A 26100-nucleotide genomic window follows, 5' to 3' on the forward strand; every position below is an offset into this window, starting at 1 on the left:
TTGGACGGGTTTCATTTGCAAGTGCAGTGAATCTATTTGAAGTTGGGATAACAACATGTTTTTCCTTGTTACATTTTTTTTCCTTGAACATCATGTCTGATACTATATGAGGATCCAAACGTAGATATTGGTAATTCTGCCACAAATAAGCTAGTTGGGCTCGCTTTGACATAACATCTATGTGTCTCAATGAGCATGGTAGTGTGGTGACAATTGCCCTCAAGGAGTCCTCCATCCCCGATTTTACCAGATGTAAAAGAATGTCTGTAAATAAAATCATATAAATGCCACAATCAACAGTATTGGTTTGTTGTGGAACGTTAATTACTTGAAGAGGAATTTCAGCTTCCAATTTAAAATGTTTTCTAACTTTTTTGGCAATAAGCTGGGCATGAGCAAGGTTGTAAGTGCCACAAGAATCAAAGTATAGAAATCTTTGCAGTTCTTTATCATACATCATCAGGCTCCAATGAGATCCTTCTGTTTTATACAGGTTTTGTGTGTCATCCGGATCACTTTCATTTATTTGGTGTTGTACATCATGAATAGGGAAAAATACATGTGTTTTATTACTTAATTCCAACGGTTCTAAGAGGTGGTCGGAGTCTTCAAGGCATTTAATGGCGTGTGTTATTACTGCGTTCATTAACACAATGTTTGTATCAGATCTCAAAACAGAGAAAGTAAGTGTGTCATAGTATAATTGAATTGTTTCATCTGTTACCCACTTGTTTTCCAACACAGATAAAACAATGGATAATTTCTCGTCGGTATTTGATTGCTTATTGAATTTTTGCATCTTGAAAGGGGTCTCCTCTGTTTGAGTATAAATAGTATTTGAGGAGGAAGAGACTCTTCTAGATAATTTTGGTAAACCCCTGAGCATAGGAGTTCCCTTTTGTATGCCAATGATGTTTTGTTTAATCTGTGTGGTCTTTTTTGTAATTGTTGTAGGTGTTTTTTTATGTTCAAATTCAATTTCATTTAGTGCTACTTTGTAACTATCCTTGCTTTTCTTTGCTACTGATTCAAGTGTGTACTTATTCTTATTAAACTCATTATAAGGACGTATATCAGTTCTGTTGATTTTAGCGGTTTCATTAGTTGAGAAAAACACAACAGTGTACTTAGTGCCATTGTTGCATTTATTATATCTATATGAGTTATTTTTGCAGGCCAGAAGGGAAATCCTCTTACTTTGGCAAACACCAAGTCATTATTTTTAAAATCATTGTTGTCAGTTATAGCAGACTTATGGTTTTCTGCTGGTTACATAAACATTTTAACAAAATAACACTGCAATAAGCATTTGATAAACCTTTATACAAAAAAGCAATAATATATACAAAGTCTAAAATAAAAGTGTGATCAGATACACTGTCTCATATGGACAGTCTATTTTCCATCAATAGTTAGAAGTATAAGCTCCAATAAGACAGCTTTTGCACACAGGATTGACTTGACAGCAGACAATGTAAACAAACAGCTGATATCAATTAGGCAGCTGATAATTGAGCAGCTTCTGCAGATGAGTAGTGGGGAGCAGCAATACTCAACAGGAAATAACTGCACCAGTCAAGCAAGTGTGTCCCAAGCATTTACAATCAACACAATTATCCTTTCGTTCTCTTATAGATTAAAATATTAAAGAATGAAATCACACACATTGAAAACTACTTTTCAAAAATTTAAAAAATGTTTCTGTGGCTTTTAAACATGAATCAAGGCCACACAATGAGTGCTCCAAAAACATGTGCTTTAACAAGAAATCTGTGAGTGTTTATTAAATTGTAACATTTATTAGTTGTCTGAAGAAGTTATGTTATATTTATCTGTATACCAGGTAAAGTACACTTTACTTATCCAATACGATGAATTTCATCACTGTTTATTTTATAGAACTGTTTAAATCTATGAATTATTTAGGCACTAAAAATAAGCACTGTTTACAACTCACTCACTCCATGTAACCAAAAGATCTTTTTGAACTCAAAAGATCTGTTTGCTTTTGAGAGAATCAGGACATTAACATGTCTAGGATGAGTACATATCATGGAATACAGAAAGGAAGGCACTGTTAACCTAAGAAAATGGATTAAGTGGAAAATTATTAAGGAATATTGATATTTAACCCAGTTTTCATTAGCTGTAGATATTTCTGAGTTTACACATTACAAATGAGCAAGTTCTGAAGCTTTTGAAGTGCTCTTTCATAGACTTGGAGTACGATAAGGCCAATCTCACTTTTTCTGCTGCAGATGATAAAAATAGAAACAACAGGGAGAGCTGCTAGAGTATTACCATTTTCTTCACATAAAGATATTTAATAGTATTAGAATTCCAATTTGTTCAACTATACAGTACCATAGTTTATTAACTTAGTTTTCTCATAATCACATTTAATTTTGAATCATACATTCCATATTCATAGCTTACCTGAGTAAAAGTAAATTTTAAACTATCTATTTCTAAAATAAAAAGGCAGCCTTCTAAATAAAGAAAACTCTTGAGAAGAATTGATTTTGAACTGATTACACAGACCTAAGTGATAAGAACAATAGTGCCCGACTGCTGATTTATAAATTTTACTATTTTATGTACTTTTGAAAACAATTTTAACAATATATATATATATATATATATATATATATATATATATATATATATATATATATATATACACACACACACTTTATACATCTTTTCTTTCTTTTTTAAATATTATAGAAAAGTATAGTATATATTTTTTATTTTATCATAACCAACTATTATTATCACAAATAAGTTATATTTCAAAATCTTTTAAATGAATAAATTAAATTTATGAATAAGTCACATTAATTCAAAAATATGTATATTTTTAAACACAAACTTACATTGTTTTCCTTTTCATGGGAATCAACCTTGCAGCCTCCAGCCAAGGGGGCAGCCAGTCTGGCCAGAAGTTGTTTGTATTCCTGAGAGGTCTCACAGAGCTGTGGGTGCTGCAGGCAGAACTTTCCAGCAACAGATCCAATTCCCAAGTATGCTTGGTAAGGTACTTTGTCACCAGAGAGCAGGGGCTTCACAGACACAACAATCAGTGTTGAAGTATGATAATTATAAACGTTTATTTGAAGATAGCTGAAGGTAAATAAAGCTATGTTAGACTTGAAACAACTAAATATTACAGATTTAATACTATACACGATGTTTCACGCTTTAAATTTTGAATAGTCATGGGTATTTTTGTCTTTGTAAAATAGTCATCCGTAGATTTTGGGGAAACCTATGATTTTCTGAATATAATGTCATGTATAACTTGATAACATAAAAAGTGCTAATACCTGATCCAATAAATGTGACGATAATAATTTCATAGTAGGGGAGAATGGAGTAGCACCAATGAGCAGATAGCCCCAATCACAGCTCTTGAGAAAAACTGGTTAGTTTAACGCAATGTCCGACTAGTGCTGCAACCCTAGAAACTATATTATGAGTGTGCAAGCGCCTAGCACCATTGCCTCCTAGACTGTAAAAGATGGAGTGTTTTTTATCATTTCTTTGTAATGTTTTGCAGTTTTTGAAGAGAGGTAAGTGTTTTAAAAAAGATATTTGCATTTAAACTTTAGTACGTAGTTAATATTAATATAGGTTGCCTTCAGGATACCGCATAGTTTATGAATTTGAACTACTCAATTTTTCAGTAGTGTCACTTGATGTTCCTTGGGGTGCACAGAGTACTCAAGTGGGGAATGACTGATCACTTGATTGGTACTACGCCACACAGGTTTTGATGACTAGAGTGTATGTTTTTAAAATTTCTTTTGTTACACGAGATTTTTGCATGGTTGAAGCAATGTAATTTTATTATTTTGTTATAGATGCCAACGAAGTGGAATCGAACCTCAACTAGAGGGAGTTGGAGGGAGGAGCAGCTCCAGGAAGCTCTTGAAGCAATAAATAATAGTGCTCCAATGAGATCTGAGTTCATATATCCAAGAAAATGAATGTCTCTGCATTTGAAGACAAACGGACCTCTTTGTGCTGAATATGTTTGCTCCCGTAATGGATTTTATCAAACAAACTAATGCAAGTATGACTAGTAATATACTTTTAATCCTAGACAACCACACAAGCCACATCTCGCTAGAATCATACAGTCTGTCATGATAACGGGGTAACCATGTTATTCATGCCCCCACATAGCTCTCATCGAACCCAAAGTTCATGACGTCACACTGTTTTCTCCATTTAAAAAAAAAGTAAAACTATTTTTTCAACACAATTTTATTTCTACATGAAAGCCCAAACCTTAAACTACTTTTTGACATAGTTTCCACCGATGTTCAAACACTTGTCATATCGGGTGATCAATTTGGCTATACCCTCTTCGTAGAAGGTTCCCATGAATGTAGCCATGACTCCACGGCAGTTTTCACTTCATCGTCGGTTTCAAAGCATTGGCCACCTAGCTCGTGTGCAGGAACAAGTGGCAGTCAAACGGTGCCAAGTCCGGGCTGTACGGCAGGTGATCGAACTGCTCCCAACAAAATTGTCAAACACATGTTTGAATGTTACCAGCCGTATGGGCCTAGCTAGCATTGTCATGGAGCAACACAATTCCATTACTGAACATTCCTCTCCATTTGTTTGAATTGCCTGCCTTAGTTTTCTTAAGGTTTTGCAACACCTTAATGGTTTCATCTCTTGGGAGAAATTCAATCAGTAAAACACCTTTCCGATCCCAAAAGATAGTGCACATGATTTTTTGTGCAGATATTTTCATCTTGAATTTTTGTTTCTTCAGGGATTGCGTGTGTTGCCACTCCATTGACTGCTGTTTGGATTCCAGTGTGACATGACAGACCCAAGTTTCTTTACCTGTCACAATTTTGTTTAAAAAATCCCCACAATCATCACTGTACCGTGTGAGAAAAGTAAAAGCACTTCCGAGGCTCTTGGTTTTGTGCATGCCAGTGAGTATTTTTGGAACCCATTGGGAACACAGCTTGCGATAACCTAAGCGGTCCATAACAAATTCATAGAAAAGAGTGCGTGAAATGTTTTCAAAATCATCAGATAGCATTGTCATAGTAAAACGTATCTTCTCTTGGATTTTTTCACCAATTGCCCTTACCAGATCATCAGTGACAAAAGAAAGACAATCGCTCCAATTCTCATCATGCATGTTTGTTCGACCGCCATTGAACACTCTAACCCCCTTTCTCACCATTCCTTCACTCATCGCATCTTCCCCGTACACATCTCGAAGTTGCTGATAAATTTCAGCTGGTTTCACATTGCTTGTGTTCAAAAATCTTATGACAAATCTCACAATCAGCTGGATCACTTGTCTTAAACATTTTTAATGTTCAGACAAAACTGAAAACACACCGTAGAACAACTAAAATGGCGTGAGTCAATAGCCAGTGAACAAGGACTAGTGAGCATGCGCTGAACACAGATTGCAGCGCTATGGCGGCAGTAAAATGAAACGGTACTTACTTTCTGAACACGCCTCGTAATTTCTTTGCCTGTGTCTCCAAAAAGAAATAAAAAGAATGGAAAAGATCTTGGAAAAGATCAAAAATGGACCTCTTAAGCAACATTCTCAGCTCTTGACTGCGAATCCACAAAAGAACATTTTAGAAGCCAAAGAAGAGAAAAGGAAAAGGTAAAGGTGATCTTGTCAATAAGAAGAATAAACCTGCAGCAAAAGACAGAAGGCGAACATTCTGAAACATGTTAAAAAATACAAAAGACAGCAAACAAAATAAAACACTGCAGAAAGTCTTCAAAGTTTGATGATTCAGACTCTCATGAATGTTTGGACATACAGGAAGATAAAATTTGTGATGATGACGATAATAGATGACATGCCAGGATGTGAAAACAAAGAAATTTGTTTCATTTTAAAGAATTTGGGAAAACCAATACAGATGCACTAACTGTGGTCTATATCGGTCCATGCCCTGTGTAGCGGTTTCGACTCTCCAGAAGACTACATCTGTGACCGTTGTTGTAAGTTTTCTTAAGCTTTTTATGGTCAAACTTGGAGTTCTAAACATCATTCATACTGTCTTTGAGTTGAGTTTTTCATTATATATTAAAATATTTCCATTACAATTTTGTTGTTGTGAAAAATCTTACTTCTTTTTCTCCATATGAATTACATCTGTAATAAGAGTCATTGCAAGAGTCTAAAACTAATACCTGATGTTTAGCTGAATTTCTAGCTTAGGTGATCGGTATTACCTCATCCTCCCCCATGATTGTGCTACAGTACACCAAAGTGTGTGATTCAAATTCTCATTCATTGTAATTCTCATAATACACACACAATTACTATGAGTGTAGGCATTGCTGACTCTTTTGGTAGGCATTACCTTACTACTAAAACAATTTATAAAAAAAATATAGATACATTTTTCATTAATGATATTAATATTTAATTATATTTAAATATACTTAATTCATTCTGTGTTTAATATTATTTGTTAAAGTACATAACTTGCATAGCACACTAAACTCAAATTTCAATCAACCAATTTACCATTAAGGAAGTGAGGGATCCTCTTGAGACATGTTTAACAAAGTTGAGGTCAAGATACCAGAGAAGGGCTGATTCCTCAGGAATTCTTTTACTACTAAGCAACTCTGCTGCAGCCTCAACTGATTCTGCACTCCCAGCATACAAAAGACCATCCAAGAAGAGGTTTCTAAAAATAATAATATTTCAATATGGATTAGTGAAATAATCATCAACATTAACCTTTTATTGCACTCAGACATACAGAATTATAAACGAATACTATACCATTTATTTAATTCTAAAAAGTTAAATTCCAATAACTACTAACCGTAGTTATTGCTTCAAATGTAAGCACTTCTTGAACATATAACTTACTTGGCTGTTTCGCCTTGAGCTGCAGAGTAAGCTGCCAAAATATTAACTTTGTTGCCTTGCTCAATGACATGAACAAGGTTAGCAAACTCTCTGGCTGCTTCAGGTGTGGCAACAGGATCTATTGCATTCACTGCCTTCCGTAGTGCAGCAGAAATAGTCCCTTGATTCTTAATACCATCTGAGTCATGTACAGCTTCATAGAAAACTCCTTTCGGGCTATAGAATTTTGCTGTAACAACCATAACATTATTAAAAATACATAACACTTGAAAAACCATGCTTATTACTAATAAAACAAGGTAAGAGTACACTACACCAGTAGGTGTGTTGCGTAACAGGCTTTGCTGAAGTTCATGCATAGCTTCAAATGTATAAGACATTTCATCCTCGAGATGTATTGTGGACAGATATCATGCATAAAAAGAATTTAGTACAAAATAATTTAAATTATATAGATGGTCTTTCTTGAGACATCTTGCTACACGATACAAGCACATTTTTGTTTATTGACTTATGTTTCAAAGCGGTGTTGAAATAAAAAAAGTTCTGGTGAGGTAGAGAGGGTACTACAATGCAAGAGTGTGCTGCAATCAAATCTTGCCACTGACTTTTAACATAATAGACTTTCCACTCCATTATTATATAGTGGAATAATCGACTTTTAAAATCATAGACTTTTAGAGTAATTTACTTTAAAATAATATACTTTTAGAATAAAATAATAGACTCCACTCTATTATTGTTTCTCTTTACTGCATGAGTAAGTTATATAATATGTTATTATGTCATATGTTAAAATCTTAAATGCTTTTACTCAGCTTGTTTACAAATTTAATCATTCTTCTATTTTATCGCTGCTATCATGGTTACCCATAAAATTAAAGTAATGAAGTGCCATGTACCATAATCAAACTTAGTGTTTCGTTATGAGAAATGAAAAAAGATGTCATGCAGACAGATAGAAATGAAAATTTTCCAGTCCAACGAAATTAATAGAGTTTGCTAACACTCAACCAATAATGTGGCAAAAAGTTATATCTCATATGTTATTTAATCTAAACAACAATGGCCACCAGTGTGTCTGTCCACCTTGATGGACTTACTACCTTATAAGACAAATATCTAAGTGGTCTGAGCCACTATTACTCATATGTTGGGACTGCTGAGTTAACATTAGTTCAACCCAACTTTGCAAACATTTTGGTTTTTTTTCTGGTGAATTCGTATACTTAAATAATCACTGGTATGGTCAATTTGGTGGTCACATTAAAAGTGACCAATTTAGCCTGGATGATCATGAACAAGTTATAATAATCGATATAATCTTAAAGTAACATATGAAACATAATATGACAATATACTGATTTAAACATGCTTGTCTTCTAAACAAAAAACTCTCTGATTTATTTATTATTTTATATAAGGTAGTGATATACAGCAAAAAATTAAATATAACCATAAAATAGTTATATTGTTAAGAAACAAAGTTAAACCAAACAAATCCGCAACACAAGCTAATCATATTAACATACAAAAAGCATAACTTCAAATAATTGGTATGATCATAAGTAGGTAAAATGTGACAATTTAAAAAGTATATCACCTGTAATTGCACCACGTCTTGAACTTTCCAAGGTGAGAGTGTAGAAGACCTTAACTGTTGCTCCTGCCTCAGGATTCATCAGAGGTCTGTAGTTGTATGTTTCTGTTCCCTCAGCCCTCTGTAGAACTCCATTCTCTATGTCCTGGGAGACTTTTAGTTCGGAACCGAGCAAAGGTGATGTCTCAAAACTGCCAAACTAAAAAATTATAATCTATGAATAATGCACATGCAGAATATTCATGAATTAATCACTTATCTTAGGATTTGAGGCATTTATTCTCTTGCTTACTAAACACTGTTGATATCTGAACACCCTATAGCTTAGGATAAGCTATAACAAATATCTGAACTTTTCCTTGGTATATAGTACTAGAGATTGATGTGATTTAAAATAATTCTAAAAATGGTGCTACTTTAATTAGGTATACTTACACTACTCTGGACTGCCTGGTACGGAGTTGTTGGAAATGGGAAATTAAACTCCTCTCGGAGAGCACATCTGTTCAAGTTCTTGAATTTTTGGATTTTGACCTTTGAGCCTTCACTAGATATAGTGAACTCAGTTGGGCAAATTCCAAATATATCATTCTGTCCAAAAACAAATAAATAAATGTAAATCTGTGTATATCATAACTATTATTCAAAGGGAAAATTCTATTTCTTTATTTTATCAGTTTAAAATATACATATTCTCAGGTTACTTAATTTCAAATACAGTTGTAAAAAGAACTTACAGAATTATTTGAATCTTAGAAATAGGTTTATATCTGATCAATTAATTATTACTTCACCTTGTATTACTACTAATAATTTCAAGATGGTGTTACATTTTACCACCTCCTTAAACAAATCATCTCCAAAAACAGAGAAATATTTTAAATTGAATAACTCATGGAAGATAATTTTATTTTAATTACTGTATATTATTCACACTGACCTCACTAGCAGACCCACTACCACCATCCTGGTTCTTGACTGAACTCAAGAGAGAGATGACAGCTCGCTTGATGTTCAAACTGACTCCCTCGTCATCAGCCTTAGCACACAACTCATCCAGCTTTCCGTCACTATACGAGAACCTGATTGGCTTGGAACAGTCTGCATTCAGCCCATCGTATTCCTGGAACACAGAACTCATGATATTACCATAGTCTTTTGTTACTCCAGAATTATGTTCACAGCCAGGTGACAATAATTGAGAGCTGTTATATTTTCAATACAATCTGATACAAAAGATATAAAACTAAATATTTCAGAGACTGTGTTAAGCAGTAATACAATTTCTGATGTTTTATTTATTTTGAATGAGAATGATGTAATATTAAATTTGTTAGTTTAAAAGTGATACTTAATTTTTTTGGCATATTTAGACATTTTGCCAACATACAAACAGAAATAATTATTACACAGTCAAACCCCACTAATTCGAACCTATTTAATTCAAAAACATCTAAAACACAAATTATTTTCTGTTTCCCTGGAAAAACCTCCTTTATTCGTTAAGAACTTACATTGAAATTTTTTGGGTTGTTCATCTTACCTCTAGAATTAAAATTCTGACCTCTACAAATCGAAGTTGACCTCTATATTTTGAATAGTAGTATTTTCAATCTATACATTTCAAAGTGCTCAATCTAATATTGAAGATCAAATTACATTTGAAGAGTTTGTAAATGTTGACGCAGATGTAGCAGTTTATGGAACTATGACTGATGAAAGAAATTATGAACCAACAGTAACAGCAAAGGAAGCAAAACAAGCATTACATTTGTTGTAAGTTTTTCTTGAACAATAAGTGATATTGATGATGGTGTGTTCTCTTCTATTGTGAGCATTGACAATGCAATTGACTTTCAAATGTTGCAGTCATTAAAATAATAAAAAATAACTGATTTGGAAAAAAATACAGTAACTGACTAAAACATGCATTGTATGTCCTTTAACAGTACAGTATACATTTTTTACCTCTATAATTAGAATTTCATTATATATTATAGATACAGTCATAGATATATTCATTACATATATATATTATATATCATTATATATTATTATGTTGTAAAAGTGTACGACAAGGAGGAATTTATTGTACGGGTATCTGTCAAAAATGGATACATCTTAGATGTTTTGGTCTGCCTTACTCCAGTGTAAGGGATATGACAGATGAGCAACTGGAGGTATGGAAGTGCCCAAATTGTGTACAAAATAGCACTCCTGACTCACCGGATGATAGCATTCCTGAATTTTCAATTTCCATTGCCTCGGAATTAGAAAATACTTTTCATCAGGAAAATGAAAGTCTGAAGCAAGAGTTACATGACTTAAAAAATAGGAAATCTGCATATGTGTTTGAGCTAGAAGATAAAGTAAAGTATTTGGAGGAAGAGGTGAAAAATCGAACTAAAATTTACACTGTAAAGGAAACTGAGGTTCAAGAGAAATTAAAATCAGTTGATAAAATGTTATCTCTTGAAAAGAAACTGACTGCTGAAGTAATCTTACAAGCTGAGAATGACAAAGAGTTCTATGATTTAGAGAAAAACAAACTTAAAAATTATGAATGCACTTCCTGCAGTATCTACAAAGATGAATTATCAAAAATGTTAAACTCAATAAAATCGTTGGAAGCTGCATCTGAAATCTTGCAAAAGGAAAATGAAACTTTAACAAATCATATTAAAAGTAAAGATACCATAAACCCGCCATGCTTTCACTGCTTCCCACCTAATAATAGCAGCTCAACATGTGCAGTTAATACTAAAAATAATGACCTCTCAACTAACCAGGCTCGCTACACTGGGGAACAGATATTTACTATTAAAAAAACAAAGCAAAAGAATTCTAGAAATTGTAGCAATTCTCAAATACAGGTTCCTACACCAAACTTTGTAACTCCCAACCCATTTGGCCCTCTAGCGGCTGAAGATGACAGTGAGTCTACTAGTAAAGCTATGGACAAGGAAGTTGTTAGAAAAAAGAATAAGAAGAAACGTACAATGTTTTTGTGCACTGACAGCCATGGTAGAGACCTAGCATGGTACATTAATAAAAAATCATCAGATCTGGAATCGTACAGTTTTATACAACCTGGTGGCCGTGCTCAACAGATTTTGAATGAAATCAATTTAAATGAAGGAAAGTTAGAGGAAAATAGCACCATGGTTATTGCTTGCGGCTCAAATGATGTATCTAGAAATGAGGCCAACACAGCAATTGACATCATCACAAATACTATAAACAGTATGAGTGGAAAACCAATTATCTTGGTTGACCTGCCTCTTAGGTACGATCTACCTGACTGGTCGTGCGTAAATTTAGAAATTAAAAGAACTAACAATGAGCTGCTAAGTATTAGTAATAATGTCAGCAATGTGACTTTGGTAAGGGCTAGTCAGGCAAGTAGAGGATTACATACGAGGCATGGTATGCACCTAAATCAAATAGGAAAGATTTGGCTGGCGCAGGAAATCTGCAAGGCCGCGGAGAGTATCAAGCAACCACTACCGCCTGGGTGAGATGACTCTACAGAGGAACTGGAATTAATACAACCTTTATTAGCACCTTCGGAAAACTTAACAGTAACCGCCTCAAACCACCATCCATAACATGTACAGGTTATTTAGAAGAACAGCCTAACTTTAATTTGATGTTCTGGAATGTGTGTAGTATACTGAACAAACTCCCTCTCATCGATATTTTAAATAGCCAATATAAGACAGATGTACTGTGTATTGCAGAACACTGGTTGTCCTCAACTGATATAAACAATTTAGTGATACCTGGCTATGTTATCGCTGACTTTTTCGCAAGAGAAAAACATATTCATGGGGGTGTGCTTATCTGTGTTAAGGAAGGAACTGAATTTGTTTCTTATGATAAATTGTCTTGTTTCTCGGAGGAACTTGTTTGTGAATTAGCAGCAATAATGCTGCCAACTTGGAAAACTCTAGTGGTAACTTTCTATAGATCTCCAGCAGGTAACTTATCACTATTCTATGATAAGTTATATGACATTCTGTCCTTCCTGCATTATAATAAATGTAATATAGTCTTTGTGGGTGACTTCAATGTCAATTTTCTTAACAAAAATGACTCAGAGGCCAAAGTACTATTCAACCTCATTGACAGTTTTGGACTAAATATTACTGTTGCTGAAGTTACAAGACCTACCCTTGGAGGAGATGCAACAAAGGGTAGTTGTATTGATAATCTGCTGACGACTATTCATCAAGATAAGGGAAAATCTTCAGTCATTCACACTGGTGCTTCAGACCATATGGCCATCCTCTTCAAAGCTACTTTAGACAATGTAATGTCTAGGATTATACCACAAATGTTTATTGTTAGACCCATTTCTACTTTGGGCTCCTCACTTTTTGCGTCTTACCTAGGTCTCACTAATTGGAATGATATTTATGTTATTAAGTCAAATGTTAACCTTAAGTTTAAGTTATTTTTAGAATAGTTCTTATTGGCTCTGAACTGTGCTATGCCTTTAAAAAATAAGAAATCTAAATCTAAACAAGTAAATGTTGCCTGGTATCGTGAAGGTCTAAATAAGACAAAGCAGGAGCTTGATAGACTTTATTATATTATAAAAAACACAAGCAATGAGAAAAATATTGATATTAGAAATAAATATAGAAATCTTAAAAATGTTTACAGAAATGAAATAAAAAAAGCAAAGCTTGACTTTAATAACACTTTACTTGATAAAGCAACTAACAAAAGTAAAGCTGCTTGGAGCATTATTAATAAATCAGTCAGGGCTAATAGTATGTCATCTAACTCATCTCATGTACTGGAACCTGATAGTTTTAATTCATATTTTGTTGGGTCAGTTTTGGAGACTTGCAAAAGTATTCCACCTAGCAATAATGACTATTCTTTCTACCTTGGTAAGCACTGTGCTCAGTGGAACTCTACAGTAAGCTTTTGCCTGAATGAATTTAAAGTGGAAGATGTTCATGCAGCTATCCTTAGTTTAAGTAATAGCACATGTCTCGATTGTTATGGTATAAGTGCTCCTATTCTGAAAATGGCTGCCAACTCAATCTGTGAAATTCTAACTTATTTATATAATGAAAGTGTTAGGACAGGTATTTTTCCTGATGTACTAAAGATAAATAAAGTGATTCCAGTACATAAGAGGGGTCCAAAGGACCAAACTTGTAATTATAGGCCTATAACTATTGTTACAGCAGTGTCAAAGGTGTTGGAGCGGCTGGTTCATAAGCAGTTGGTTTGCTATCTCGAAACCAATAATTTACTCAGCACTTGTCAATTTGGGTTTCGAGCTGAGCGGTGTACCGTTGGCGCAGTCCAGTCCTTCATAAATGATTGCTTTGATGGTTTGGAACTAAAAAAATCTGTCAAGTTCAGATCTTATGACTTATCCAGAGCCTTTGATACTGTAAATCATCATATTCTATTAAATAAACTTAGGTCTTATGGTTTTAGTCAACTTGCTGTCAGTTTCTTTAACTCATATCTCTCAAATAGGTGTCAATATGTATATTTAAATGGCTCTATGTCAGAAACTAGGCCTGTTAAGCTAGGTGTTCCTCAGGGATCCATTTTAGGACCTACTCTATTTATTTTGTATATAAATGACTTGCCTTTTAATCTCAATGACAATTATGTTAGTACGTATTTGTTTGCTGATGACTTGGGTCTCAAGGTCTGCGCAAAAACGAGGAACGAATGTAATAAGCTACTTAGTGTTAAGACCGTAATTGTAGATGATTGGTGTGCAGCAAATAAGCTCTGTGTAAATGATAAAACAATTCAAGATTTGCATATTACCTTATCTAATAGGCCTAGTGATAATGAGGACTTAAGTCTTAAGTTTCTTGGCATTTTTATACAACCCAATCTTAAATGGCAAACTCATATTGATTATGTAGCTTCTCGAATTTCCCGAGGTATTTTTCTTATAAGATCCCTTAATGGAACTATTTCTGCTAAACACTTGCTTTTTATGTACTATGCCTATATTCATAGTTTCTTAACATATGGAGTAACTTTGTGGGGCCAATCTCAGAGTGCGAATAAACTGTTTGTGTTACAAAAAAGAGCAGTCAGGCTTATAGCCCAGTCAATCTAGGTAAAAAATCATGCAAACCCGGAAATGCGAGGTATAAAGCTGAATTTTGGCACAGATGTTCTTTATGATATCCTTGACCATATACTAAAAGTCCCCTACCGTCCCCTGAGTGCTTCTTCCGGTATAACAAAAATAGGGGGGAGGGGGGGCGAATATTACTTAAACACTTACTGCTTTAGAACGGTAAGATATACAGAAATATAAAAAACTGATTTAGATTCAGTAAAATGTGGCCATTAATAAAGGTCATGTGATAAAATGTGATAACTGTAACCGTTAAGCATTAATAATTTATTTATTTATTGTTTTACTTTCTTTTTAGCTAGAATTGTGTTATAATGCTATATTCTAGTGTTATTTCTTGATGTAACAAAGTTGTAAAAGCTCTATTACATGTTAATAAAGTATACACAACTTATAGACAATCGTGAATGTTTACTTAATAGCGAAGCCGGACGCCCGCCGCGCCGCGCCGGCACGGTGCGATGACAGCGGTCGCGGTGCGGCAGAGGCACAGTCATCGCTGACAGGATTCAACGTGAACGGCGTGTCGCGCATGCGTTCTTGAACATGTTTACAACTGCACTGTAGTTGAGGCGGAGTGCCCGTTCTGTTTACACCCAGTGCGTGCGTTTTGTTAATATTTCACGTTTTGTGCGTACGTGTCTTTTGAAGTGATGTTAGTGTACTTTCAGATTGGTTGTATTTTTTGCATTAAATATGGAAATAGATTGTTTTTTGTGTGCCCATGGCTTTGGTGCTGGTTGTGATTCTAAAAACACACTGAACATTGTTAGCGTAACTGAGAAAGGTGTAGAAGGACTAAAAAGTGCAAGTGAAAAACGCGGAGATGGCTTACATGACAAGTTTAGTACAGTTACAGACCTGAAAGTTCATGATGTTTGCCGAAAGAATTATACCAGACCTACAAGCATTAAGAAGTATATATCTAAAAATGTTGGAAGTGAAGTTTCAAGTGAACCGTCAACCTCGTATAGAACAAGATCTACAGAAGTAGAAGGTTTCGATATTAAAACTCATTGTTTATTCTGTGCTAAGCATATAGATTTCCAAGCAATAAAAAAGCGGGCTTTAAAGTATAGGAATTCAGCTCATTACGTTGAAACATTGACAGTGCAGACTAGAATTCTCAACATTGCTTGCATTCGTGGTGATGATTGGGGCAGAGAAGTAGACACACGTGTCCGTGCAGCCGGTGATCTAGTTGCTGCTGAAGCCATTTACCATGGAAACTGTTTAACTCAGTTTTTTAAGTTAAAAAAAAATACGAAGTCCGATGATAATGATTACAAACATGATGCCTTTTTAAAGTTGTGTAATAGGTTAAATGAAAACGACGAATGCCAGTACAGTTTAGGAGAACTTTCAGATATCATGGACACCTTTTTGGATGGAAAAGATGGATATACTACTAAACATCTAAAGAACAAACTTATTGACCATTATGGCTCCGATATAATTATTACTGACATACCTGGGCGCAGTACAATAATCAGCTTCCGAATGGCAACACATAGAATTTTACATGATATGTGGTATGAAGACAGAAAATCCAATCCCAAAGAAGAGCAACTGAGGATAATTTCTGCTGCTGCTGAAGTAAATTAGATCAGACATTCGCGGCTGCGTTTACAATCTTGGTGAGTATTCTACATTGCACCCTGATTGCGTGGATTCACAAACTCTAATGTCTTTAATACCTAAGTCCCTTCAAGTATTTCTTAATACTGTAGTTAAGCATAAGGGCACCAATGAAGAAAATACTGAACTAAAAAAAGCTGCGATAGGCCATGCTATTATAAGTGCATGCAGGCCACGCTCTTTCTTATCACCACTTTTGATAGGTTTGAGCATGTATGTTCATAACCATTATGGTTCAAGGCTTTTGGTTGATATTTTGAATAGACTTGGTTTCGGAGCAAGCTATACTGAAGTACAGCGTTATGAGTATTCTCTTATGGTACAAAAAACGGTAGAAAGTTCCCAAAAAAGCTACATTCAGTTTGTATATGATAACGCGGATGTAAACATCCGAACACTAGATGGAAAAAATACCTTTCATGCAATGGGAGGTATTAAGTGTTCCACTCCTCAAAATACTACTAAGCCTAGCAACGTCACACGAGTCTTATCAGTTCCAACAGCTGCAGAAATAGCTAAAAAGGGCTCCATTCAGATTTCTTGGTATAAAAAAACCTGCAACATCAGGTCTGAAAAGAAAAGTTATAAAAGAAATATGTTCTCCATCTGACCCCAAAAATGAAAATCTTAGTACATCCATCGATGTTTTATGGATGGTGGGCTCTTGGAAAAGTCTGTCTCCTAGGCCGTCTTGGAATGGTTATATGCAAGGAGTGTTTCTGGGATCTGGATGTGGAGTGAAAAGCAGCATAGAACCAGTTCCTTTTATCAACCTTGATCCAAGCAACTTGAGCACGATCTATACGGCACTACAATTTGCAGCTGAACAATGTAGAAAGAATGGTCAAAAAAGTTGTTTTGTGACATTTGACCAGCCTCTGTATGGAAAAGCTGTCGAAATCATTGCTTCAACTACAGACTCAACTCTTGACAATGTCATAATCAGATTAGGTGGTTTTCACCTTTTAATGTCATTTTTGGGAGCCGTAGGCTACATAATGAGTGGGAGCGGTCTTGAAGAGATTTGGATGGAAATTTATGCGAAATCTTCAATCCCACATATGATAACAGGGCATGCTTATGCTAGAGCTCTACGGGCTCACTTTTTGACACAGTTGGCGCTGGGAGTTATTCTGCTTGAGATGGTGGACAACGTACCAGAGGAGGACTTGCTTGTACTTAAAAAACTCCACACTGACTTCCTCACAAATGAGACTAAAATTGATGATGTTAGTGCTTCAAAATCACTGCAAAGACTAGAAACAGCGTTAAACCAAACATGTGATGCAGAAGAAACTCGTAGTCGCACAGGAAAGTTGTGGGTGCTATATTTTAGATTAGTTGCGCTAATGCGCCTTTACATAAGATCGGAACGTACTGGTGACTTCACGCTTCATATATCTTGCATCAAAGCAATGCTTCCGTACTTCCATTCCTCAGGTCACCTCCAGTATGCAAAATATGCACACCACTATGTCCAGGAAATGGAAGATTTACCACAGGTTCTAAGTAAAGACGAGCTCGAGAGATTCATTTCTTTAGGTTTCTTTACAGTTCGTAGGACAGAAAGGTTCTGGGGTGGAAACTGGACAGATATGGTGATTGAGCAGGAGCTCATGCGTTCTTTGAAAGTGTCAGGTGGACTTATCCATGGAAGAGGCGTCACTGACAGTAACTTAGCGAGATTTGTCCTAGCGCGTCCAGCCTGTTCTGTTGTCACGAATGCGTTTGAAAAATTGTGTCACATAAACTCTGGAACTACAGAACAACATGTTGAGCTACGCGATGCTCGGCAATCAAGAGATGATAAAGATTTGGACAAACTACTTTGTTGGCTAAAGTCACATTCGCCTTTCAGTGTAGACATAAATGGAGGTTTAATTTCTTTGTCGACTGGAACAGTTGCTGACGCTAAAATAAACCCGGAGACCGCCACAGAAACAGGTCTTCTTGCAATGACTCAAATGACTGGCCAAACGTTTGGTGATGTAAAACTTAAAAGAAAAAGTAAAGTTACTCCTCTTGCTGCTATTTATGCCACTATCAAAGTAAGAGGTCACGATGTTATAGAAGTGAATCCGAATCAACTGTTTCTTAGAATATTGTGTATTTTAAAATCTCCATCTGACTATGAAGATTACATGGCCTTTGAATTGGCTCCGAGGCCACCTTCTCTCTTTAACGGAGCAGCGATGAGAAAAACAGCTAAGTCAGCACTTTGTGATGTTATAGAAATGAGCACACCTACCCTTCATAGTTGGCCTCAAGACTGTGTTTATGTATTGGACGGAGGACATTTGCTTTATCATGCTGTTTGGCCTAAGCCTGCCACATATGAACAAATTATTTCAGGATATGTTGAATTTATTCGCATCCATTACGGTTCAAGTGTAACCATAGTTTTTGATGGCTATGAGGGACCAGCGACCACAAAGAACCAAGAGCAAGATAGAAGAGCATGTCGAATTCAATCAAGAACAATACATTTCGACTTAAACGTGACAGCATCAGTGACTCAGGCTGAATTTCTTGGTAACGCTGAACTGAAATCACATTTTGATCGAGCTGGCTTTTCAGTTGTACAAGCTGTAGCAGATGCTGACTTTTTGATTGCTTCAACAGCTCTTCAGCAGTGTTCTAAAGGTATGAAAACAGCTGTGGTTGGTACAGACACTGATCTTCTAGCACTTCTTGTGCATGGAGTTAAAAGTTCTGATACATTATTCTTCATCAAACCAGAAGGCAGTGAAGGTTCCTACAAAGTTTACCCAGTAGCTGACATTAGTAGTAACTTAGGCAATATGAAAGACTGTATACTGTTTGCACACGCATTTTCTGGATGCGATACAACATCCGCCACGTTTAGAAAAGGGAAGAAAGTGCCATGGAAAGTGTTGGAAAAAAGTGCGGAACTTCAAAAAATGTCAAACATTTTCAAAGATCCAACTGCTGAGCCTGACATGTTAACATCATGTGGAGAACAATACTTTCTTGCGATATACGGAGATACAAAGTGCAAAACATTAAATGAACTAAGGTACTTTATGTTCAATAAACTGATAGCTAGACAGAAGATTACTTCAAGCTTTGATTTGTCTGTTTTACCACCCACTTCAGATCCGCACGCTTACACACCTTGCGGGTTTACTATCAAGTGCAGAAATGGCTTGGGAAGGATCTGGATCCATGTTCATGGGGTTGGCTTGAAAAAGACGGTGTTCTTGTACCACAATCTATGACTTTGCCACCGGCACCTGATAAACTCTTGAATTTCATTACATGTGATTGCAAGAAAGAGTGTGCCCGATCGTGTGATTGCATAAGGTCAGGATTAGCTTGTTCGGCAATGTGTGCTCATTGTCAAGGCAGAGACTGCAACAACACACTGCAGACAATTGATTTAGAGGAAGAGGACGTTGATAGTAACTAAAGGTCAGTTTTAAACAAGATAGTGGATACAACACACTGTTCAATACAATTGCTTTTTGACATACGGTTGTACATTTTAAAATCATTAAAAGAAATTAAAATTGGGTATCATATTGAATATAGTTAATATGATTTGTACAAATATTATTTTAAATTAATAATATTTTATGATTGTACTTAAAAATGTAATTGTTAAACCATTAAATTTTACTGTATTCTGTACATTATTTATTTAATACCATGCTAATGTTATACTTTTTAGACCATTGACCACGTTCATTCTACATACTTCAACTGGAGTTTATTCATATACCAGTTTATTTCCCAACTGAAATATACATTTAAGGAAAGAAAATAAAGTGTAGTGTTGACGGAAAACCATTGATAAAATAAAAATATAGGAGAAAAAAACTTCAGTATTAAAACCTTAACAATAAAGAGTAAATCAACATTTTTTTGTTGGTTAACAATTTTTCATGCACTAACTAAAACTGATTAAAAGAAAATCATCATAATATTTTATAGCTTATATTTTTCTGAATTAAACACAGTTGTTATTTTTCCTCCATCTGCTTTTGTTCTCGAGTAATGTGCGTTTAAGTAAGCCGCGCCCCCCTCCCCCCTTTATTTCGTTAAAACGGGGGACGCACACGGGGGACGGGCGGGGACTTTTAGGATGTGATTTGGTATACCATAACGGACATCTGTGCAAAACATTAGCTTTATACCTCGCATTTCCGGGTAAAAACCTAGATTGACTGGGCTATTATATGTAATGTCCAGAGTCGTGAGCACTGTAAACCACTGTTTGTAAAATTAGGTGTATTAACATTGCCGTCTATTTATGTATTAAATGTTTTGTTATATGTCAGAGATAATTTATCATTATTTATTAATCAATGTGATGTTCATAGTTATAGTACTCGTAATAGAAATAATGTAGTTGTACCAAAATGTAACTTTGCTAGCACTCAAGTCAGTTTTAGATATCAGGGAATCAAATATTACAATGCTTTGCCCAATCATATCAAGGTATTAAACAGATCAAATTTTAAAAATGTTGTAAAGAAAATGTTAGTAGATTCATGTTTGTACACTGTTGATGAATTTTTAACTGTGATAAGGAGTAAGGCTATTTAAAGTAAGCTATAGATTATTTATAATATGACGTTGTTATATACATATTTTGTATTCTGACAATAAACCATTTGAATTTGAATTTGAATTTGAATATTACCTCTGTAATTCGAAACCTCTTTAAATCAAAACCTCTACAATTCGAACGAAACAGTGTTTCCCTTGAACTTCGAATTAGTGAGGTTTGACTGTATTTATAAAAATTTATACTAAATTATAATAAGTTCAACCATAATTAATTTACTTATTTCTTGCATTATTAAAATAAAATTTCACATTATTTCAATGTTAGTTCTTGGATATAGATGTTATTGCTTGGATGTTTTTTATCTTGAGCAGCACTATAAAACATCATCCATATAAATAATATGATTTTTTGCCATTTCTATTTCCAAAGAGCAATTACACGACTGCAATACTCTGGGTAAGAGCTTGTTCTAATATGAAATTTGTTACTTTTTTATACCAACACCTTGTGCTTGGTCTCGATCATACAGGCTGTGCTTCAAGTTTCAATTCTTTTCCATTTGTCACTTTAACCTTACGGCTGTTTGATATACATATGCTACATATCTTTGCTCCAGCTATGATACAAGAGAGGTTAAATAAGTTTAGGCAGGTTTTATTGGCACCTTCAATTATAAGTGGCTAGGCCATGATGTTTCAACATTAACTTCAACAAACAAAAAGAAATTTTGTGTCAATATTTTCTATTTTTTCTTTAAAACACAAATTTTAAACGTTATATATTTATTCTGCGCCCATGAGCAGATGTACAAAAATATAAAAATAAATTAAATACATTTTTGAAATTATAGATAATTACAGCTTATGTAAAAACTAAGATAAAATAAAAAGCAAGAAGCTCACATTGCCAAAATATTGCTCTGCATGCTACTAAACTGCCACCGTTTACCAGATACTCATCTTCATAGTTTGTCAATTTAAATTTAAAATCTTAAGAAACTAAATTTTGTTTACCAGGGTTTCAAATGCGTAATAATTGTTTGTAAATAACAAGAATTATGCTTTTACATTCCGAATGTTTTAATAAATAAGCGTATTTGTATAGAAAATTATGTGTCATGAAATATTTATTAATTACTATAATAATTCATTTCATCAACAGCTATCTAAATCTGTTAGTTTATATAACAGAACCTACTTTTATGTGGAATTCCAAAGCATTCTCCAAAAACAGAAGTAAAATTAAGTTTAGAAAAGAATAAACTGATTACTAGGGTGTCTTTAAACTTTTTGACAAATCCTTGTATGAGCCAGGTCTGGCTCTAATTAACTACTGTTTTTTCTGTGTATAAATTGGAATTTGGTTGTAAGTACTTTGATAGTGATGACAATATAAAAATACTGTTAAACAATAGGTGTAATCTCTGGTGGGTTATTTCTGTGTGTAAGGTTTGGATTATAAGGTCAAAACCTTCTACAATAAGTTCTTGAACACACATTGGTGAAAATTATATTAATAAAATATAATTTATTCATTCTTTTATGTAAAAATAATATTAATATGAAACCTGTTAAAATTAAAATGGGATTGGTTTTACCACTGGTACTCATACTTTCTAGATATATCTTGCATACTATAAATATAGTTTTTATAAGCTTCTGTATATTTTAAAACGTGTATTAACTTGTTGCACACTTACAGTAGCCTAATCCTATTTTTTTAAAGTTTTTACACCTCTAACTTACACTTCCTAAAACTCTAATCAAGCAATATGGAAATAAAGAATTACAAAATAGAAAGTTACAACATATTGCACCACACAGTAGCATATAGTGTGTTTTAAATTATTGTGCCATACTACAACTACTTTTTAAATGTGCTTAAAAATTTACACCAGAACAGATAAAGTTATCACTGGTATATGGATTGAATTAAGCAGAATTTTAATTACCTCATAATCTGGTCCTTCCACTAATAAGTTGGATAATCTGAGGACATGCTGACATTTGGATTCCGCAAAGACTTCAGCAGTGGCGGATATTTGAAGTGAAGTAACATCATCTGGTGAGCCAGGGAGATGCATTGTCGTCTGTCCTTGCAGTTGGTATTTATAATAATTTCCGGGCAGGAATGGGCCTCCAGCTAATGTACAGAAATAATAATTCATTTTATAAGTGGTTACTAGCACCATTGAGAAACTAGCTACAACATTATATTAAATGTCTATGTATGACTATTATATATCTTATTATTAAACAAAGTAGGTTTACAAAAGACTCAGGATTAACTTCAAAACATTGTAAAACTAAAAAAATGAAATAAAAAAAATGTTTTTAGAGCTTTATGGTAAATTTATGTGTAAGGAACATTTAATTAACACTAAACTAAAACCATTATGTTCAATAGTTCCTGAGATCTAAAAATCGAAACAATATTAATGCATACAGTATTAACATTAAACATTATTATATCAAGCTGTAGTAAGTTTAATAAACGTTTCAAGATTAAATAAATAATAAAGTCAAGCCAAAAGTATTTAAATCCACATTAACACATTCATTGCAGACAGCTCAATGTGGACTGAGGGGGCTGTGGGAGCATGATAGATCCTTATTGGGCATGTAGTGTAAATTAAAATGCCAAGCCTCAATGTGGTCCTGTTCTTTCATTAGGTGGCTGATACTGTCCTACATATTCTGAGTATTCTAGTACCTACCTCTATTTTAAATTTTATTGTTTATTATACATTCTTGTGTTTATTGTTAATTTGTTACAAAATAAACCTTACTGAGCCTAGCAGTATTTCAGGTTATAGTAACATTGTACAACTAGTATGTAACTTCTTGAATTTTTCAGAATGTACATGTTGCATGTTGGTGGTTCTTAATCCAGGTACTAAGACTTCTGCATGGATTTTCAACATCATTTTTGACAATGTGTTTCGTAAAGGAATTACGGTAATAAATGTTTGGTGAAGATACAGTACTGTTAGTAGAAAAGAAGACTTTGTCCTGCTTGAGATGGTAATTCTTGTGGCATTTAACAAAGCAACACAATACTACCATGGCAATAAATTAGTTGTGTATGAAAAGAAAACCATGCAGTTAATGTTGAAAAGACACCACAAGAAGACTTCCAGATGTAGAAGTTAATTTTGTAAAATACTTTGGCATAATATCAATGACAACTTAGCATGGATCACCCACATACTCTCTGTGTAAGAATCTTAGCACAGAACTGTTTATTATCCGGAGAATGAAGAGCATCAGTAAAACAGCAACAGTTCTGACTGCCTACTATAAACTATACGAATCAGACATGACATTGCAGTGTGGGAAGACACAATAGTGGGAAACCTACAATGTACTGATATACAAAAAATGAGCAACCAGAATGCTTGTAGACTTTCTACCAAGATAATCTTGTATGGAAATGCTCAGAAACTTAAAATCCTCACTGTACTGAACCTTTACATACAAGCTACAGTTATTTACAGAATCTGTGTACAAAATCATCTCCAGTAGCAAGAACTGGCACCAATTACCACACCTAAATACCAGATATGCATCAAACTACTTCTGTCTGTGCATCATGTCACTCAACAGAGAAACATCAGACAAATACCAAGCTGTGTGGGAACTAAACTGTAGGTCTCTCCACCAGAGGAGTTGAAGAAGACAGGAAAGAAGCACTTTAGGAACAAATTGAGAATCTGGGTGTAGCAATAGGAAATAGAACAAATCATTGTTAATTTTAATAACAGTTTATCATATGAGGTACTATTTAAATTTGTGCTAGTTATCAGTAAAGGTGATCAGTCTGATATTGAAAAGCACTCTAAATGAAACCCTCAGCACTGCAGTAAACATTCTAAAACAAACTGAAACTTACTTACTCTAACAATTTGTATAAGTGTAATGAATACACAATTGAATTAAAAGCATAAGTGCTGAGCTTGATGGTAACGACTATACATAAAGACAAAAATGCAAACACTATATATCTTCTATAAAAATGGGAAGATATAAAAACACTACTATTTCACTTTCAATATATTCCACTATCCCAAACAAGCCTGGACTAGTATAGGCTAGTGCCTTATGTCAATCCCACTGTACTTTGGTAGAAATAAAGATCGGCAAGAGATTGGTTGCATGACTACATATAAATGTACACAAAATCTACAGAGTTTGATAAATCAATACACAATTATACCTCAGCTGTATACAGTTAGTCAAAAATGAACTACCATGGCAATGCCAGAAGATGGCATTTTCTCCATTTTTTCTAACAGCAGGCATTTTTTAACAGGTGTTTTGAAAACAAATGGATATGCAGAGGTGAACCTTATGAAAAACACAAACAGGAAGTGTTAACATACATTCCAGCACACATGCTGCAAGTCTCAGTGACAGTGACAGATGTCCGACTGCGGTTAGAGAAATATATATCAAACACAGGAGTTTTTGTTGAAATGTAGTTGAATAATCATAGGGAAGGGACCTTATGGATTAAGCTTTAATTTTATGCCAGTCACAATTTTCACCATAAATGATAAAATGTTTTAATGAAATTATAAGATAGGTATTGATTTATCGACTACCCTGTTACAGTAGTATTAAAATACAAAATAAAGAACATTATTGGGTTATAATCAGTGTTCTATTGACATAGTGTTCTATTGACATGTGACTTGCCTATGTATTTTTGTATGAAATATTTATGTGGCCAATAAATGATTCTGATTCTGATAGGTAAAAAATAGTCAGTGATGGCATCCTGTAGGTCACATATGGACAAACTGATGACATCACTAAGTAGTGAGAGCACTACTTGAAGGTTTCTAGATTTCATGGCTCTATTGATGTTTTCTAAGTTAAGGCCATGTATTACTTCAAATGACTTATAAATTCATAGGACACTCTTAATGAAGCAATAAGTTTATACAAGTAGATATTTTCATAAAAAATTAACACAATCTTATATATATAAAAATCTTGAGTCACGATGTATGTTGCCAATAAACTCCAAAACGACTGAACCAATTTCAATCAAATTTCACATGTATCCGTAATTTAGTCTAACTTAGAAGATAGGATAGTTATTATCTGAATTATTCGCTTATGTCGTGAATATAAACGAATAAAATGAAGAAAAGTTTTCAAAGCGCCTGCACATTATAACCTGCAATTACGAGATAGATACGTATATTAAACAGTGAAACACTATTTGAAGGCGCTAAGTTATGATGTATAATTGTCTAAACTAAATTTTTGGTTGAACTTAAAGGTTGAGTGGTAGACCAC

The 26100-nt window shown here is 34.3% G+C and overlaps 1 protein-coding gene across 1 annotated transcript in view; it reads right to left on the bottom strand.

Annotated features, from left to right (window-relative positions):
- Nucleotides 1-26100, bottom strand: part of LOC124360155 (apolipophorins-like) — a 139154-nt gene that overhangs the window by 109044 nt on the left and 4010 nt on the right. The window contains exons 2-8 of the mRNA XM_046813521.1: nt 22746-22936; nt 9430-9612; nt 8925-9080; nt 8493-8688; nt 6890-7118; nt 6536-6701; nt 2877-3062 (exon numbers count right to left, since the gene is read on the bottom strand). Coding sequence (XP_046669477.1) covers nt 2877-3062; nt 6536-6701; nt 6890-7118; nt 8493-8688; nt 8925-9080; nt 9430-9612; nt 22746-22877 — 1248 coding nt within the window. The 5' untranslated portion in view covers nt 22878-22936. The remainder of the gene's footprint in view (nt 1-2876; nt 3063-6535; nt 6702-6889; nt 7119-8492; nt 8689-8924; nt 9081-9429; nt 9613-22745; nt 22937-26100) is intronic.

Source organism: Homalodisca vitripennis, chromosome 1 (genome assembly GCF_021130785.1).
Source record: "Homalodisca vitripennis isolate AUS2020 chromosome 1, UT_GWSS_2.1, whole genome shotgun sequence".
Lineage (NCBI taxonomy): Eukaryota > Metazoa > Arthropoda > Insecta > Hemiptera > Cicadellidae > Homalodisca > Homalodisca vitripennis.